Raw genomic sequence first — 19,675 nt, 5'->3', positions numbered from 1 at the left:
TCTCCAAGGCAGTCCAGGCTTCACTTTCAAAGTTTCACACAGTAGCCCGGTGTGCGTCTGTGCAGGGACACCTGTGGTGTATGCCTGTCTCACAGCTGTCCTTAACTGTAGAGAGGATGGTGTAACTGCAGTCTTCTTTCCTGGACTCTAAAGCTGCTTGCTGGGACAGAAGTATGGCTCCCGCGCTGCATTGTGTCTTCAGCAGTTTTCTGTTTTAGGGTGTCCTTCACTGCCTAAGCGTGGCTGTCCTAGAGCTCACTGTGTAGACCAGATTCTGCCTTGCAAGTGCTGGGGTTGAAGGTGTGCATTATTGTGCCTGGCCATAAGCTTTTCTTTCATCCTTTTAGCTAGTTGATAGCTCTTCCATTTAGCCTTATGCAGATTTTTTTAGACAAGAACAGAAAGTAGTCACATTCTTCACCAAAATATCAGAAGAATGATCTCTAGGCCATATATTAATATTATTCTCCCCTGAGCAGGGGCCCCACAGTTCAAACTCTCACCACCCCTGTCTTCCATGTTCTTACTAGTATTGCTTGTTAAGCTATGCTTAAAGCATTTTACTACTTTCCTAACCCAAAGTCTACATTCCTCGAAAGAAAATCATGGTTTGGCCTGTCACAGCAATCCCTCAGTCCCTGATACCAACATCTGTCTTATAGGGTTTCTATTGCTGTGAAGAAACAACATGACTTTGTCCAATCTTATAAAGGAAAACATTGAATTGGAGTTGGCGTACAGGTTCAGAGAATTAATTCACTATTATCATGGAGGAAAATATGGTGCTACACAGGCAGGAATATGCTGGAGAAGTCGCTGAGAGTTCTATGTCAGGAGCAGCAGCTAGCAGGAAGAGAGTATGAACCACTGGACTGACTCTAGGGTCAAAAACCTTAAAGCCACCCACAGTGACACATTTTCTCTAAGAAGGCCACATCTATTCCAACAATGCCACACCTCCTAAATAGTGCCACTCCCTATGGGACTATGTGGACTATTTTCATTCAAACCAGTACTGTAGCTGAGAACCAGTCGATGCCTTCTTCCCGGCGGAAGACTGTATCTCCTGCTGTCCGAATTGCTTGGTTGTCTGTAGATCTTCCTCTGACTTTACTTGTCATCTTTCTTTTTCCGTGTTAGCATGCCTGTTGATATCATCCTGGTTCAGACCATACTTTGCAAGCCTTGCAGGTATGACTTCATGGGTTTAGCTTCTCCAGGATTTCTAGGAAACACAATCTCACAGCAAACTTCCTGTGTCTCTGGCACTTATGTCTTCATACCCCTGGTTTTGAAATGGTGCCTGAGCTTCAGGTTTTAACCATTAGAAAGTCATCACTAAAGTAGTATTTATCTCCAACATAATAATAATAATAATGACAAATTATTTCATTTGGATGGGTAGCATCTGGACAACATCTACATGTAAATCTTCTAATACTGTTTTCCATTTGTAATATTCAAATGTTTAAAACATTACAAATGTTTCATTTGTGAAGTCCAGCTTAGAGGACTAGAAGCACTGGGAATATGTGAATTTTCATCATACCTTAATTTATATAAAGCAAAATATTTTGTATTGTTAAAGTTTTCAGGTTATTGTAGGAAACAAAATTTCACATTCAATAAAGGAAATATCTTCAGGCCACATATTTTGTTTAGAATCTCCTTGAATTCTTTTTTGCTCATCTGTTTTTCCAAAAATAGGTTTTGAGTTATTGGTAGGTGCTGGAGCCAAGTCTGATTATCTGAAAGCAGACTCTGCAGCAGCTGCCCTGGGCCCTGCCAGTGCTGCTTCCTCAGCTCCTATTCCACGGACCACCAGCTCCAGACAGCCAGGAAGAAGTCTCTGTTCCTGCGTGGTTGTGGGAAAGTAACACCGAGGTCCATCACAGGTCACTGTGTCCAGCAGACACTGGGCATTGACCGCACAGGTCTGTCCCAGTGAAGTCAAGTAGCTCTGTGAGAGGCACATGACAAAGGTTCTAGCCCTAATTCCAGCTCTCTAACTTCATTTCTTAAAACTTTCTGAATTGTTTTGATAGAGTGTAGACATGGATTATGTCTTAAGTATTATACCATCTCTAGCACACACAGTTAATTTGAATGTGTTTTGTATATTGTATAGACCTTTCTTACTGTCCATGGAAATTTGGCAGATTTTTTAGTAAAAATTTAGACTCATAAATGGTAGAGAATACTTTTTGTTAATTATTACCTATATATTTTATATTCTTCTCTAGTAGATAGCACTATCATGAATAACAATATGCAGAGTGATTTGGATATTATCTCAAGAGAAGAGCTGCTGGCTTCATTCCATTTTATGTGACAAAGTGAGGCATTCAGAAGGTCAAGTGTCTTTTTCCAGGTTTAGTAAACATTGAAAGGAAATGATCTTAGCTGTAGATCATTTCAACCTATCCATAAAAAGAGAAAACACAGAAATAAAACCATATGTGTGCAGCTCAGTGCTGTTACCTTTTGTTAAACAAATGTCCTAGAGCAGAAAACACTGACACTCTCATACTGTGTTACAGAATGTCTTAGCTGACTCAGATCAGTAAACAGCATGAAGGGCAGGGCCAGGGGTTGTGACTTTGTGACTATGTCATCTTATCTTTTAGACATGGGTATGTGTGTGCAGGCAACTAGATTTGGGAAAAATACATTGGAAGGCAGACTTTTGCATTTTTCTCTGAAGATTCTGTCTACACAGGTTGACTTTCTTTGGAAACAATAATAACCATCAGTCTAAATTTGAAAGTGTTTTCGTAATACGCAGGAAGGATTAGTTCTTTAATGAGGAGAAAGGGTGTGCACTTTTACTCAGCTCCATTGTCTGCTTTGATCTTTGGATCATTTGAATTCACTTTTCTTTCCCTTTGCTACTTCCCTAACTCCACAGGGCTGCCCCGGTTGCTTTTCTTCCTTAAATCTCAACTAGCTCATGCAAAGGCTCTCTGGGGAAGGCAGGGAGGATTAAGACCTGCTAACTGGTTAAGCAGTCCAACAGTATTGTAAATGTTTATAGTCATAATGTTGTATCCTCTGCATTGTCCACTAGAGGGTGATGTGAGCACACATAAGTAAGAAAATAGATGGCTTGTCTTTTCTGTCACAGACATCATAGCACTATAGCCTCTGCAGGGCTAAATCAGGGTGCAAAGGCTTCTCTCTGTGTGATATAACTACGTAATCTTCCTTGGGACAAATTTTATTCATTTTCTCATAAACCAATCAGAAGTCTTCAGTCACGTGTCATTGATGCAAATACCTTATTCTCGGCACTTCAAGACAGATGTTCACATCAGCATGCATGGGATAATTTCATAACTTGTATCGGAGCAGGAAAAGTGTTTTTAATAATGACTTTGTTATGAAGCATGATATCAACCTCCATAAATAGTGCACTTTTACCATGCTGCAATTCTTAAAACAGCATAAAACATATGTAGTCATAATCACACTTTGTCATTTAGTGGCCTACTAATTATCGTTAGCTATAGGAGAAAATAAAAACATTGCACCGTACCTACTTTTTTAACAAAAATTGGAAAATACTCTTTTATACTGGCATTGTGATTTCTTTCTAGTTATATATTGTTAGTGCTTATCTACTGATTAAACCTTTGTAACAGATTATGCTACACCTTCATGTTTTTTTTTTTTTTATTGTAATTCTTTAGTTTGTAAATTCAGGGAAAATATTGCAATTATAACAAGATTAAACAATTTTTTTAACGTAATAGATCATCAGACACATCTCATAATCTTCACTCAAGCTATAGAACCATCCAGTGCTGCCTCCAGAAGGTGTTTGTAATAATAACAAAGTGTCATGCTGACTCTTGCGATCTGATCAGAGGAGCAAGCTCAGTCTGTACCTGTTGTATGCCACTGCAGTGTAGTGAGGAAGACCTGTAATAGCGAGCACGCACTCACCATCTGCATTCTCTCCCGAAGAGTTTGCCACCGTTGTTCCAGATAGAGCTGTACATGGGACCTTCTTAAGCCCCTGCTGAGCTCAGTCTCTTGCAGTTCAGGTCCCCTCTCTTGCTCTAGCACGTAACTGTGTCCTCCTTAGAGTGTTCATTGTACTTCTGCCTCGCCCCACATCCTGCTCTTCAGAGTGATCTTGACTTTTTTCTTCCATACACATTTTTTGGAATAAGATATTGGATGTCATGGAAGACCCTGAAGTATCCGCCTGAAACTCCTTAAGTTTAAATTTTAATGTAAATGAAATTGTGCTTCAGATAGCTTAGCTAATGTAGGTCATTTCCCTGTGCCTCAGCTTTCATTCTACTCTTTTGAAGGTTATCAACTTCTGTGCTATAGAAATGCTGTATAAATAAAAAAAATAAATAAATAAGACAGACGTAATAAACATTCTAAAATGCTTACAAAGTAGCCATTTTAATATCTATTATTCTAGTATCTCACTTTAGAGTCCACAGAAAACTATATATTTCTCTTGAGATTTTACATATTTTTCCCCAAACCTCTGTATTGCCTTTCCCACCTCTGATGTAGAAGAAGCAGGTAAAGGCATGTGAGGGAGGTAGTCTGGACCCCTCCTTCTGCCTTCCCTCTTCAGAACATCCACCAGGAAGGAGGATGGAGGGAAGATGGAGAGACGAAGTCCTTGGGGGGAGGAGCAGTGCTATGAGCATGGCTGCTGCTTCCTGACTTCCTCTCTCCTGCCTTTGCTCCGCCAGCACTGAAGATTAACAAGGAGGGTCAGAGTGCAACCCTCACTTGCTTAGCCTTCTCTTTCTCTCTCCTTCCCCCTCCCTTCCTCCCTCCCTCCCTCCCTCCCTCCATCCCTCCCCATTTCGACCCCTCCCTTTGATGCTTACTTTCTAATGTTACCACTACTGTACTGAATTTGTGGGGAAAGGAGAAAGATGGCTTCTCATTTGTCATATACTCAGAAATACTGTTTATATGCAAATGAATTGCATTTCCTCTTTTTCATTCCTTTTTGCCCATAAGACTACATGAAAATACATGCAGCTTATATTTTGTAGTTGGTCCCTTTGGGTAGATGTGAATGTCTTAGTTTTATTTACTTTATTTTATTAAAATGGGGATGCCTGGGCTGTGTTTGAAAATACAGGCGTAAACTGCCTTTCCCCCATAGCTGATACTAGATGCTGTACAACAGCACTTGGTGTTATTAGTGTCTTTGAATACCCCAATATGTGTTCTCATTTGAAATCTTCATTGAGAAAAATCTTCAGTTCTTTAGTTAAAGATGATTTGACTAAATTTAGGAAAATAGCTGACATTAACTAAAAGTAGTTAGTTCAAAATTCTGGTTTAATCCTATAGTTGAGTTCACATAATGTATTTTACAAGGTTGTGATAAATGTACAACTGCTGTAACAAAACTTTACTTTCTATAGAATTTGTGCTTTAAGGTAAAGCATATGGTGGCACATACATACATTTAATACCAGTAGTCAGAAAGCTCAGGAGCATTTCTGTGTCTAGCAGGAAAACCTCTGAAATAAAGTCTACTATGTTATTTTGATGAAACTACATGATTAATCTTTTTTCTAATGTGTCATAGTGAGGACATTTTATGTCACATTTTTAATATTATTTCAGAGCAATTCAAACAAGTTCTTTTCCAAATATTATTAAATAGAATTTTATTTTAATCTTAAATTCCTTCACTGTATTTTATTGATGGACCTCTGAAATGGTCCTGCTTATGTTGTGTAATATGTACCTGTTTCATATCCACACAGCTGATACTAGTCACAGTACTGTCCTGCTTCTAGTGTCTTCTCTGTTTGATCTGTGTCCCTGGTTGTTGTGTCCTTGGTTATTGCCTCCTATTGATTGTAAAATTTTCAAGTATCAGAAATTATTTAATTAATCCCTTTTATTCTAAAATGAGATTTCTAAATGATCTTTTTGTAGGTTGGAAGCTTTCTTAGAATCTATAGCCTCCACACAAAACTTCAGTCTGTTAATTCAGAAACCAGGAGTTCATTATTAAGGCTGGAGTTCCATCTCCATGGAGGGACCAGTTATGGTCGGGGCATTAGGGTTTTGCCAGATACAAGCTCTTGTGTGGATCAGCTGAAAAAGTGAGTATTTTTGAGAACATAACTGAGATATTTATTAGGTTACTTTGTAGGCTTGGAAGGACCAGTGTGATAAAGGACATCCTATTTAAGCAAGAGTGCTCCAAAGACTCTCACCTCTTTGCATATTGTCCACTTATGGATCACTTCAGTGACTAACATGAAGTGCAAGAAGCAGCTTCTCTGATGAGGCCGAGTCACATCATTATAACTGATAATGTTAACCATTAAGTTCCCAGGTTGTTTTTATAGTATTTCACTAACTGAGTGTTCTCTTCCTATCTTTCTAACCTACTGTTACAGATTGTGAGGGTTTTAGAGGTCCCAGATAATCTGATAAAAGCTATAGACTATTGATTAGAATCATACTGAATGATATAATTTAATAAACGGGATTTTGGGGTATAGTAAAAAGTTATCCTATTGAATTTGCTACACAACTTGTTTTTATATTCTTCGATTTTAGAGATTTAGAAGGTGCAAATTCGGCAGTCACTCAGACCTCAAATGATATCTGTCAATCAAAAAATGAGGACAGCTTTGCACTATCAAGTAAGGACAATTTATAACATTGATATGTTACTTCCTCATAAGTATAGAGCACATTTTCCTTTTCAATGCTTTCTTGCCTGGGTCTCTCTTTTCAGTTCACCTGACTGTACAGGGTATATGTGTATGTTCATTAAAGTAACTCCTTAAACATTTATTTTGTCCTACACACTACTAAGCTTGGTTCACCCTGAAATATATAATCATATTTTCAAATAAAAGAATAATGTTTACTTGATTTTTGATATGTGTATATAGTGTTTTGTATTCATACACACACAAACATTGCATGAATTCCCTAAGCAACCATTTTCCTTGTCAGTTTCTAAAAGGAACAAAAGGTATTGGTACTTCCTTGTCTGAACTAGTCCAGGTTGGTTTTTGCCCAAACCTGGTTGTCTAATGCATAAGCATGAGTCATCTAAATCTCTCAAAGACACTCTTCTTGTTGATTTTAATGGGTTTGCTTTTGGACACACTGTGTTCTGAGATTCATCTGTGCTGGAACATGTGCCTGTGGTTCATTTCCTCACGCTGAGAGATGTGTTGATGAGTGGATGTGGGGTTAGAAGTACTGTCTGTGTCCTTTCCATGTTTATATGGCTTTAGTATCAACCAAAACATCCAGTGGCTATAAATATGCTTTTATTGGGGGGTTCCAAGGTATTATTTGTTTTCTTTTGAAGCATACACCATCTATAGTAATAATTCCTAGTAGTCACAAAAGCATTTCTTAAAAAACAAGACAAAGCAAACCCCCGACCCCAAAACCACCACCAATAAAACAAAACAAAAACCCTGTGCTCCCTGTGAATGACCTGCCCTCCTTTGCTGACAATGAAAACGTGTCTCGGTTTCTAACCTTTCCTGGTCTGTCTGACTTTCTGTCAATACCAGAGCTCCTTGATTGATATACTAAGTTGTCATTCTAAATTCTCTACATTTTCCCTCTAAGAAAGAAGACACCTTGCCTATCAAATTTTATAACTGAGCCTATTATTTTATTAGTAACACCTGAAATTGAGGAAAGTAGACATATCAACATTCATCTCGGCTTTCTTTGATTTCTTTGGACAGTGTTTTGAAGTTTTACCCTACGTTTCGAATGGACATGTTAAAGAGCTGTGTAATTGTGTGATTTGCTTTTCTCTTCCTTTAGGCTCGGGATCAGGCTCAGTATCACTGTATGAGGAGGAACGGTGTCAGCAAGTCTCCGCTACAAGTAAGGCTCCTCCCAGCTCAGTAGCCAGCCAGCGTACAGCTGCTTGTCTGCACTTCCCAGCCAGTTCCTCTGTATCCATCAGTCACACTAGATACCCTGGGGGCAGTGTGCGTGTGTGTGTGTGTGTGTGTGTGTGTGTGTGTGTGTGTGTGCGCGCGTGCGTGTGAGAGACTTTGTCCCCCTACCTCCTCCTGTAGTAGCATAAGGTAAAACCCGGGCATGTGTATATTATAGTTGGTCGATCTTTTTGAAGCATATTCAGGTTTTTAAGTTTGAAAGTAATACAAAGTTCAAATATTTTATAAGATTACCTCCAAGGTGAAGTGAGGCATGTATTCAGTTTACTTTAAGTTCATCAGGTCTGCACAACTGTTTCACACACACACACACACACACACACTTAGCACAGGGAGGAGGATGTATTCCTTGAAGGAAGGCTTTGTTGCATTACAGCTGTGTCTAGAAGCATTTTCCTGACTGAGCTTTGTAAGGCCTGGGGAAGTGTTATGCCCCCAAGTGAGACAGACTAAGAGCTGAGTCAGAGCTCTTGCTTTAAGCTGCTTAAGGTCAACTCATTTCAGTTATCCCAAACCTTGCAGTTTTCCCTTTCCCAGGCATTTCCTCCTCCCTTTCTTTTCTTCCATTGTTAACTCTGCTTGCTTCCTCTTTCCCACATCCTCCTTTTCCTCCTCTCCTATTACCCCTCTCTGCTTGTAAAATGAATCCCTTTTCTTTCACACATTGCATGACTGTGATAATTGAATTCTCCTAATTCCATTTCTACTCTCACATTCCGATTCTTTAATGAAGGAGGAGGGTTCAATAGTCTTGAATTTGAGATACTCATTACAAAAGCCTGTGTGGTAGATAATATTTATTTAGCAAATATGTTTTGTTAATGTTTGATGAAATCCAGTTGGCATGTAAGCTGTGGCCTGTTGTAAGCTGTGGCCTGTTGAACTGTCTGAGAGGTTGGCAGTGAACTGATTGATATTTTATACAGGTAATATCCATTTTCTTGTTAAAATGGTCTATCAAGTTTCCTATAATTTAGAAGTTCATGGAAATTTCTATTACTTCTATATTAAAATACATAACCACTAAGTATGTGATGGTATAAAGATACATAAGCACATTGTATATAATTAAATTACCTGTTGTTCAAGTTACTCAGCATCTGTTTTTTAAGTTTGGTGGTTATCTGCTGTGTGCCTGGTACAGAATCCATCTAGAAACAGTAACTGTGGCTGAGATTGATTTTATTGTAAGTCTGTGCTTCACGAGAATTCATGCCAAATGTAGCTAAGACTCCCGTATACTAGTTACTCTGATTTAATGTAAAAATTCTTTACAGTACTTACAAATCACCAGTATTTAGAGAAAACACCACTGTGTGCCATTTTAAAGCAAAAAGCTCCTCAACAATATCGAGTCCGTGCCAAACTGAGATCGTATTTGCCCAGAAGACTTTCCCAGTCTGTTAGACTTCTTTGTCCTAAATGTCATTCATTGTAAGTATTTCCCAAATGAAAACCGTTTTCATGTCATACTATGTGTGTGTGTGTGTGTGTGTGTGTGTGTGTATGTCCATGAGTGCATGATTGCCCGTTTGTGTATGTGAAGTTATAAGTCCTAAAGTAAGTAAATTACGATTTGATTAATTTGTAGTATTTTAAAAGAATGCTGCTGACTCAAAGGGAAAGTACTAAATTCCTCCAAAAACTCCTTCTGCGTAGTATATAGTGAATAAAATAGTCTATTTACAGACTTAAAATCCAGGGGTTAGCACTCTGATACACTATAATAGCTATAACTGAAAATTTTCTGTCATGATGAATAATGGTAATATAATACGTACAATGTCTTTCTTCCAAGCACTAGTTACATGAATATATACATAGAATTTTTTGTAATCTTATTATTATAATTCATCACAAAACATGTTTAGATAATTAATTTTATCTCATTACTCTCTTTATTATAATGTACCATCTTCTCTTGAAATATAGAAAATGGTATTTTGGAAAATATAGAGTCCATGAAAATCCACATCAGATAACGTCTATCAAGCTAAAGCTCTAGTACACTATCACATACAAAGCACACCCATACACGTACACATAATGTGTGTGTATGCATCTTATTTGTTAATATATCTCTAGAATAAGATAATTTTCCTTACAAATCTGAGATTGTAGAATTTGTAAAAAAATTTGATCTTTAAATCCAAGGAATCTGTTTTGTACCCACATGATCTTACCTGGAAAGTGTGATTAAACTACAGAAATAAAGCATAAAGCATCCTACTGAATGTAAGAGACTATCTGAGGTTCCAAACAGCCGGTAACAGAATTCAGACAAGCAATCTGACCTTTTTTTTCTTTTCCCTTCCCTTCCCTTCCCTTCCCTCCCCTCCCCTCCCCTCCCCTCCCCTCCCAACAGGTGAAGATGCGTGCTAGCAAGCCCGTTGACCTCAGAACCCACATGATAGGAGATTGTTGTCTGACTTCTACTCATGCACCATAACATGTGTTCACCAACACAGAGTCAATATGTTTTCCCAGTTATGACACAGATTTATCTTGCCATACAATGTTGAACATCTATTGAGTAAAATCTGAAAAATGAATTATCCCTTTAAGAAATTATAGCTGATTTTATCTGCATATAAAAAATTTTCAAATTTTATTTTATTTTTAATTCATTTTTTTACACTCAGTATTCCATTCCCCACACCCTATCCACCCTTCTCCACCCTCTTCTACATCCCACACCTCCTCCCCACCCCACCCTGTTTCCATGCAGATGCCCCCACCCCCCACCCCACCTGACCTCTAAACTCCCTGGGCTTCCAGTCTCTTGAGGGTTAGGTGCATCATCTCTAGAATTGGTTCTATATTCAATTACTTTATCTATGTGTGTTTTACCCACATGTGTGTACGTATATCATGTGTATGTCTGGCACCCACAGAGATCAGAGCTAGAGTTATGGATGGTATCACAGCTTCGTATGGGTGCTAGGAAGTGAACCTTGGTTTTATGCAGGAACAGCAAGTTTTAACACTGTAACCTCTAAGATTGTTTTTACTTGGATAACTTATTACATTAGAATTTTTCAGAATTTATATATAGCCTTTTCTGATTCTTCATTATCAATAATTTTAGGCAAGACGTTCCACATGAGGACAATTTGGATAAAATTTTGCAAGATGCTGCAACTGAAGCTCCAAACATCAAGCTGCAAGATACATCATTGTATGATTCAAAAGTCTGGACCACTGAAGACCAGGGAGGACGGCAGGTCGCTGTTCATTTCGTGAGAAATAATGGCATTCTCCCTCTTTCAAGTGAATGTCTAATTTTGATAGAAGGTAAGAGACTTGTTATTAGGTTTTTAGAATATTGTTCAGCAAATTAATTATGGTAACTATGCCTTAGGGGCACCTAGCAAAATATTGTTAACTTGAATTCCCCGAAATAGTACATTAGCTAGATTCAAATATGTATGACCAAACACATTTACCTGAATTGTGCATTTTCAAGTTATGAAAACTTGCATTTATCCACCTTGTTGGATTTCTATCTGTAATCTTGTCAGCTTTGAACAGATCTAGCTGAATAACAATGTAGTAGAAAGACTGGTTGCTTATGTGCAGCTGATGTAGTCTTGGCCTCTGGATGTCACTCTTGGTTCATAACAATGGGATAAATGTTCTCTACTAATACCTATGTCAAGGAAATGAGCCTTGGGAAGCCATGATAATGACAACTTTAAAAGAATAGAATACTACTACTTTTTTATTTTCTGTTTTTTAAATCTAATTTTTATGTTAGAGGTTTTTTGTTTTGTTTTGTTTCATTTTGTTTTTTTTTCTCCTGCTGAGTTTAAGTTTTCTTCTAAATTTACAACTCTCTTTCTTTGTCATTCTTTGTAGAATTTGTAGTATCTCATGTTACTTATATCTTACATCTTGCTCCAATTATATTTGTGTTATTCAAGAATTAATTAATTAATATATTTATTTAAAGGAGGAAGGCTCTGCGAAGTCTCTAAACTGTCCAGCAAGTTCCACAGTGTGATCCCTGTGCGGTCCGGCCCAGAGCATCTGGAGCTCCTCACCCTTTCGGCCCCGTTCCTCATACAGGGAAAGGTGCATCACTATGGGTATGTGGCCAGCTCAAGCTCTTGGCTTACAACTTTGTCTCCGTGGTTTATCCACCAGGCTGCTGTTTGCAGTAGATACTTACTTGTACTAGTTTGTAGGTAGAAACCGTTTCCAAGCTATGATGATTGTGTTAGAATTGTGCAGATACAATACAGGTTCAATAAACTCTTCTTTAATGTTGAGTTTTAGTCTTTTCCAGTCAAGTGGTGTATAGCATAACACTCACATGCTAGGCAGAGATAGCAAATTCAGAATTTGAGTGGACAGCAGGATCATTACGGTAGGCAGCAGTGTGCTGGATACTATATTCATTAGATTAGATGTATTGATGTAATCCCATTGTTAGTTCAGGAGCATCCATTCTAAATTTTTCTTGAATAGTTCTATTCTAGAACATGTATATACATACACATACACATATTCTGTATGCATGGTAAATCACAGTGGGTATAAGACTGAGTATTTTCTTCCTCGGTCATAGCCTAAATTTGTTTCTTTCATAAGAATAAGTTGCACCTAAAGGGACAGTTCAGAATTGCAAATCCAGTAAGTGAATTCCACAGCTGCTAAGCTTGCACCTTCTAGAGTCACTGCCACTGAGAACTGGCCGAGAGCATGAGGTCTACAGACCTGGAAGGAGAGGAGGTAAAGCACCCTGTACTGCTGATGAAAGTCACCCGAAAAGCACCACTTTGAGAAGCCCTGTCCTGCAGCCTAGCTGGATCACCTTCTCTCCCTGTCTCCCTTTCCTTCTCCTAAGGTGTAGTAGCATTTGCAAGTCAATATTGCTAATCAAACTAAATTTAGATTTTCATTATAAAATTACTTTCTGCCATTACCAAAGCTACTTGATTGTGGTCCTTAGAGTGACCAGTGAGCTTAGCCCTTTGTTTTGTTTCATACACAATGGATGGAAACCTTCAGCAATGAAGTCAAATCAATTAGTAACTACTTTTGCTGTAAAGCACCCAGTGTCTCCATATCTTTAATCCGTCTGTAAGACGTATATGCCACTTAGTTGAAATATCAAAATCCATCATATTCTGTGTTCCTTTTAATATGAGCCACTAACTTACCTTATCATTGTCTAATATTAGTGAATAATTTTCATTCCATTACCTTTCTATTATTACTGTAAATAAAGAAATACATATTATTTGTCAATTAAATAATAAGCCTGAAAACAGTCACCCCTGTATTACCAATTAAGTGAAAACTAGTGTTAAATTTACTTCTAATCATCTTTTCTTTCTATATCTCAGAGACATTCAATCATGCCAAATAAAGTAAAATTACTTGTCCTTAAAATATATTAATATATAGTAAGAGCAAATTCTATAAAACAGTGTCCAATTTTATATGTTACATGGTTACTGACTTTCAGGCCTCATAATGTATATGACTCTGAATATGGGCTTACTCAAAACTATTTTACCTAAAATATTACTTGTTCTCGTCTTTCATTCAGAATAATTTTTTCTTATTGATTTGGTAAGGCTATGGCCATCAAATATTGCTAACAAAGACATAAATTCAAACAGTTCCTGCAACTTCTCTCCTGAGTCTTTTTATTTTAACAAGAAAACTCATAACCAAATTTATTATTATTATTATTATTTGATTTAGAGTCCAATTCCTGAATCTCAACATAAAAGCTCTAGCCTCACTCTTAGTTACTGTTTGTTACTGTGAAGAGACACCACAACCAAGGCAACCTATGACAGAAAGCATTGAATTTGGGGCTTGCTTACAGTTTCAGAAGCTATATCCATGACCGTCTCAATGGGGAACATGGCTGCAGGCAGGCAGGCATGGTGCAGGAGCAGTAGCTGAGTTCTCCCATCTTACCTGCAAGTTGGAGCTAGAAAAAGCAAGAACGGGTCTGGTATGGGCTTATGATACCTCAAAGCCCACACCCAGTGACAAGATGACACACTTCCTCCAGCAAGGCACAACATCTCCTAAGAGTTCCTTCAAAGTCCACCAACATGAACCCAGACATTCAAGTAGATGATACTAGGGGGCCTTTCTCATCCAAGCCACCACACCCACGATATCTTTAATTGCTTTTGTGTAGAAAGTTATTCATAATTCTCTTGAAACAAGCATACTACAGTATAGACAGTGTTTTTTTTTTATTTAATAACTGACTCTCTATAACTGTCCATACTTGAATAGGATGTGATAATTAGATAGAATTTGATTATATTTAAATATTTACTGTTTTTCACTTTTTCATTTCAGATGTAAACAGTGTTCAAGCTTGAAACCTATACAAAACCTAAACTGCCTTCTTAATAAAGGGCCGTGGACTCCTTCCTCTGTGGCAGAAGGTTAGATAAAGTGCTGTGTTATATACTTTCAATTCTCCCTATCATCTCACTGATTCGTTCTTTGAGGACTGAATGTTTAAATTGCTTGCGAATCTTTCCAAGCTTCGTAATCACATTCATATTTTAGTACTTGCTCATTTGTTTTCCGTCTAATCATTGATCCCAACATAAGTCTTGAGCAAATCCTCTGACTCTTACTGTGGCGTTGGAAGAGATGTTGAGATGACTGTTACATTCCTCCCAAGTCTCCAGCCAGTGGAGAGGAGTCTTTATCTCTTAAACGGATCACTGATGACTTTGCCCATGTATACAGCTCCCAGGACCAGGGCGAGTTTTAGACAGTCCTTGATATTGAAGTCAAGTCTGCCTATACACAAGTTACATGGGCCATGTCCTGTCTACTAGAATTATTAAGTGTATGTATCCATTCAGTCTTCTATAAGGAAAACACTCCAGGTTTGACAGTATCTATTGTGCCTCCATTGAGTTTATATTTTAAAGCTAATACTCTCCCTCCCTTTATCACTTTTCCTCATTCCTTTCTCCTTTATCTCCTCCATAAGCATTCCACTTGGCCAATTCTCTGCTCAGAATTTATCTTTCAAAAATATTGATAGCTGTAGGTATCATTTGGGAAACTCAGAATAATTTTTTTTAAAAAAATCACTCAGATTCTTTCTGCTAGACTAGAGTTTTGTTATATAAAATATTTTATATAAATGTATGTGCACTTGCAGGGGGATTGCTTTTTATGTCTACCTTGGTGATATGACTATGTCATAACCTACAGTCCATGTTACTTTGAACTGGGTAATCCCCTTTTGCATTTCTCAGCATAGTTTTTGAATTCACCATTTTTGTTTCAGTATAACCTCTTGGGGCCTTTTGAAGCTCCAAACTCTGTTCCTCTGTTATTGCTATTGAATACTAAAATTCTGTCCGTTGCCAATTTATTCTTCTGACTTGTCTGCCTGCCTAATTAGTTCTACTGGAATGTGGGCTGTGTGGATGGAAGGTAATAAAACATCCTATACATATATGCAGTTTCTTCAACTTTTCAATAAAAGGATGTTCGCCCTATTGGCAAATTCTCATGTGATTTGGTATACCTAATTTATTCATTCTTCTTCATCCTAGCAAATTATGGAACCCAGATCCTAACAATTTTGTACTTTCAGCCAAATAACATCTCCTAAAAAAAAAAAAAAGAAAAATCTCTATGCTCATAATACAAATAGGGATAAACTAAGAAAAACACTGAACTGCATGTTCCTTTTTAGAATGCTCTGTAATTTTAGTTTGACTTTTCATATTATTAGAATGCAATGTGTTCCATTTTATTAACACTTTTTATGATTTCTGTCAAGTATTAAGATACAGTTGTTTACATCATGAGACGATCCCTATATAAATACATTGGTCTGCTTCATGAATTCAACAAATTAATACTGCAGCAGACAGTTCCTAAGCACACATTTCCATTCTTTTGTAAATTCTCTTAGCATCATTGGCAGCTACATGACAGAGTTCAGCTTATGAAAACGTCTAGTTGCCCGACATAATGTACTTTTCCTTCCTCAGCCCTGGGCATTGTGCCGTTGCAGTATGTGTTTGTGATGACTTTCACTCTGGATGACGGAACAGGGGTATTGGATGCGTACCTCAAGGATTCTGTGAGTAATGGGAACTCTAAAGATGTTTCACTAAAACTTTATATTTAAATTTTATATTCATACTTCTTAGTTTTACTTCAGTGTAAATTGTTGAGAACTTTAAAAGCCTAAAATTCAATTTCTATGTATTTTGTTCTTAGAAGTATTTAAAGTAACTTAAAGTAGATAAATATGATTGCATAAATCCAATATTATGTCTTTGCCTTTGATTTTTATTATAAATCATATTTTATTATAAATCATACAAAGTTGAGGAATCCAAGTTTGAGACATCATTGTCCCTGTCACACAGAAGTTCTGCTACTAGGAAGCAGCTAGCCACACTACTGTCCTATCACTGTGCTCTGTAAGGCTCCACACAGTCATCTTAAAACAAATGAAGCCACTTGATATGCAGGTATTGTTGTATAAGCTGCAGATAAGCCGAGCAGAGGCTCTCATTTGTGACACGCATAGCTGCCCAATGACTAGTCCCTGAGGCCACCCTCAGCTTTGATCGTTTGAAGGTAATCATCCTCTCCATATAATCAGAGCCTATTATTTCCCTGTGTTGTGTGGAGTCCTGACAATGAGGAAGGATTAACCCAGGCCCTGATGGGACTTGCCATCTATGTTTTCATTCTTAACTGACTGCCTGTGTGGCTGATGGCTCTCTTCCTGAGGTAAGACTAATGATATATGTCCCAAACTCTTCAACTTCAGATGACATTGTTAGATGTTCCAGAGTAACTCATAGTTCAGTAGGCACAGTCAAGTCAGTGGTTCTCAGGGCATGAAACACTAAAAGCTAACAGGAAGACCAGCCAGTTCCTAGGGTAAGGGGGTTTTCTTATTTGGGGGATGAGGAGTGTTTTAACTTATATAAATCACAATCCAAGTTAAGATTAAGAGCTTTTCTTCTGTTTTCCCAATTCATCCATACACTTATTAAATGAATATTTATCGGCAGCTGCTGTGTGCCTTGTGTGTGAACATAGAAGAAATAGCAAAGCAAGAAAATTTTCTTCTCTGGAACCTAAATAAGTGCTTGTTTTCTTAGTGTTAGACTCTATCATACCTCACAGGATTTACTTTCCAGGGTACAAAAGTACCATCAGTATTGCTGCATGATTGTATTGTGTATGTGAGTGCATCTCAAAGCTGTTTTCCCAGTAAAGCAATGAATCAGGTTTAACTTAGACAAGTACTCCAGTTTATAGATTCCATAACCTTAGGAGACTGATGAATATTAGGTCATTTTAGCAAATTAGATGTTGAAATTCTGTGCATTGAAGCTTTTTCTTTTTTATTGATGTAAATGTTTTGCATGTATATATGTCAGTTCACCATATGTGTGCATGATCCAGGTGGAGGCCAGAGGAGGATATCAGATTCCCCTGTAACAGGAGTTACAGGTGGCTATGAGCCACTTGTGTGGGTACTGGCAACCTAACCTGAGTCCTTTGCTAAGAGAGCCAGTGCTCTTAGCCCTTGAGGCATCTCTCCAACCCCCACCTTGAAGTTTTTTCAAAAGATTAATATTTCCTGTGTTTATCATTTTTAGGAAAACTTTTTCAAGATCCCAGCATCCGAAGTCCTCACTGATGATGACCTTCAGAGAAGTCTGGAAACGGTCATGGATATGATATGTCCCCCAGGAATAAAAGTTGGTAGGCAGTAATTAAAAGATGCCATACCCCACCCCACTTCTCTCTGTTTTCTTGGGAAAATACCTAACATGTTTCAAATCTGCAGCCTGGAAGTCAGTCAAGTGTGAGTCCAGTTGTGAAAAATAACTGTTTCCCATATTTTGGTGAGATAGTGGCTGAGATAAATAAAAATAAAGGCGTTTTAAAATAGTTTGAACTACACTTAAAATATAGCAGTTTTGGTCACAGCACATTTGACTCTGACTTTACACATACAGCATACAGACACTGAAGCTGTAATTATACAAAGCCGATGCAATTTCTACACAAAACATGTCCTAAAAATAATCTGTGTTTATCTTGTTTGACTTATTGATGAGTTTTCTTTTCCATGTTAATGGACTTCTGAATTTTAAATTTTTACTTTGCAAAATTTATGAGCTTTAGTTGTTTCTGCATAAACACTGGCTTGTCAACATGCTCCTGTCCAGACAAAGTTGTACCAGATATGACTGCCACCATGTCTTCCTGTGGCCAGAGATTCCATTTCTCTACCATGTACAGTTCCAACAGCCATGCATACAAGTGTCTCACACTTTACCCTTGCTGACTTTAGGGCTGTACCAGATGCTGTTCAGAGCAACCTGGGCCTTCTGTGGATGTTAGAAATGAGTGAACTATGTTCAGAGTGTAGGGGTGGCACCACTGCTGCCAGTATGGTGGGGGGTCCATAGCTGCTTCCTTCAGGGCAGCTCACATGGTAACACTCAGGCTGATTTGATCTGAAGTTCAGGTTCCATTTTCTTTCCAACTCATCAAGGAAAAGTGAGGGGAGGCCAGTCAGCAGTCAGCACTGAAAGGGGGGGATGTGGCTGGGGGGCGGATTATGACAGCTGTCTTCTGCTATTGGGTATTCAGTAATCCTAGTCACTTTCATCTGTTCCTTAGAAAAAATTAAAATCAGTCAGCATTATAAGTTCTGTGCTTAGTTTACTGCCTAAGTGATGTTTCCTTTTGTCTGTAGATGCATACCCATGGTTAGAGTGCCTCCTCAAGTCCTACAATGTCACCATCGGAACAGAGCGACGAATTTGCTACCAGATTTTTGACACCACAGTTGCAGAAAATGTTTAGTGCTGCCATTCAGTGCAGTGTGTATGGGATTTTACAGTTTTAGAAAAGGTCATGACTCTTTGAGATTCCCTGAAGACATTTTACTCTTGTGAAAAAGTGTTTTATCCTTTTTCACTATAGTTTAGTTCTTTTGTACAAAAAAATATTTTATTGTTATTTATGCTGTCTTGTGAACATGTCAAAAAAATCCCTTGTTGCCCATCATGTCCTAGGGGGTACAAAATAAAGCAACACTGGTTGGGGAGAACCAGGCTTTCTTGGCCCTCATTTATAAAACACTGGGAGCGGATTTTCCTTCTATGCTGTTTGATGTGGGTTTTTTGTTTGTTTGTTTGTTTTTTGTACAGAAGAATCTGCTTAGCAACTTCTGAATGAATTCTCCCTCTGCATCCACACATGAGTAACAGGTTAACTGAGTGCTGGTTGAACAAATGCTTGTCTCAGCGAGCCTGGCTATACTGATCTACTTTCAGAAGACGTGGCAGAATGTCTTATTTGGGTGCTCTTGTTGCCCACTTTAGCATAAGTGTATCTCTGGAACCAAATAGTATCCTTGACCTTCAGCATTTCTCTGGAACACTAGAAGTTACTTCATTGCCTACCAGCAAATAAAGTGATGAGATTTATGGTTTTTTTGTGTGTGTGTGAATTGTCTGTATTTTATCTTTTTTGTTAGTCTTATGTAAAGCATTCCTATATCGCATTATAGTGGTGTTAGCACAATCGAATGTTCTGCATTTTGTTCAACAGTGTTTATCAATTTACATGGACTTTTTTTTTGAAAAAGAAATACTTGGTACAATATAGTTTGATGACATTTTCTCCTCCTTAACATCTTCCACATACTTTCTACACACCCAACTCTACGC

General features: G+C 37.9%; 1 protein-coding gene across 4 annotated transcripts in view; it reads left to right on the top strand.

Annotated features, from left to right (window-relative positions):
- Pot1 (protection of telomeres 1) overlaps nt 1-19,424 on the top strand; it is a 58,220-nt gene extending 38,796 nt beyond the window's left edge. For 3 of the 4 annotated variants that reach the window (XM_029533739.1, XM_029533741.1, XM_029533747.1), the window contains 10 exons: nt 5,935-6,104; nt 6,568-6,653; nt 7,810-7,872; nt 9,227-9,383; nt 11,038-11,243; nt 11,902-12,037; nt 14,283-14,371; nt 15,953-16,044; nt 17,588-17,693; nt 18,697-19,424. In XM_029533739.1, the coding sequence (XP_029389599.1) occupies nt 5,935-6,104; nt 6,568-6,653; nt 7,810-7,872; nt 9,227-9,383; nt 11,038-11,243; nt 11,902-12,037; nt 14,283-14,371; nt 15,953-16,044; nt 17,588-17,693; nt 18,697-18,806 (1,215 nt within the window). In that variant the 3' untranslated portion in view covers nt 18,807-19,424. The remainder of the gene's footprint in view (nt 1-5,934; nt 6,105-6,567; nt 6,654-7,809; nt 7,873-9,226; nt 9,384-11,037; nt 11,244-11,901; nt 12,038-14,282; nt 14,372-15,952; nt 16,045-17,587; nt 17,694-18,696) is intronic. The other variant, XM_029533746.1, reaches the window with a different exon arrangement.
- Nucleotides 19,425-19,675: the final 251 nt, after the last annotated feature.

This window comes from Mus pahari, chromosome 2 (assembly GCF_900095145.1).
Source record: "Mus pahari chromosome 2, PAHARI_EIJ_v1.1, whole genome shotgun sequence".
In the NCBI taxonomy this organism is placed as follows: Eukaryota; Metazoa; Chordata; class Mammalia; order Rodentia; family Muridae; genus Mus; species Mus pahari.
Note: the sequence above shows the minus strand (reverse complement) of the source record. Positions and strands in the feature narration are given on the sequence as shown.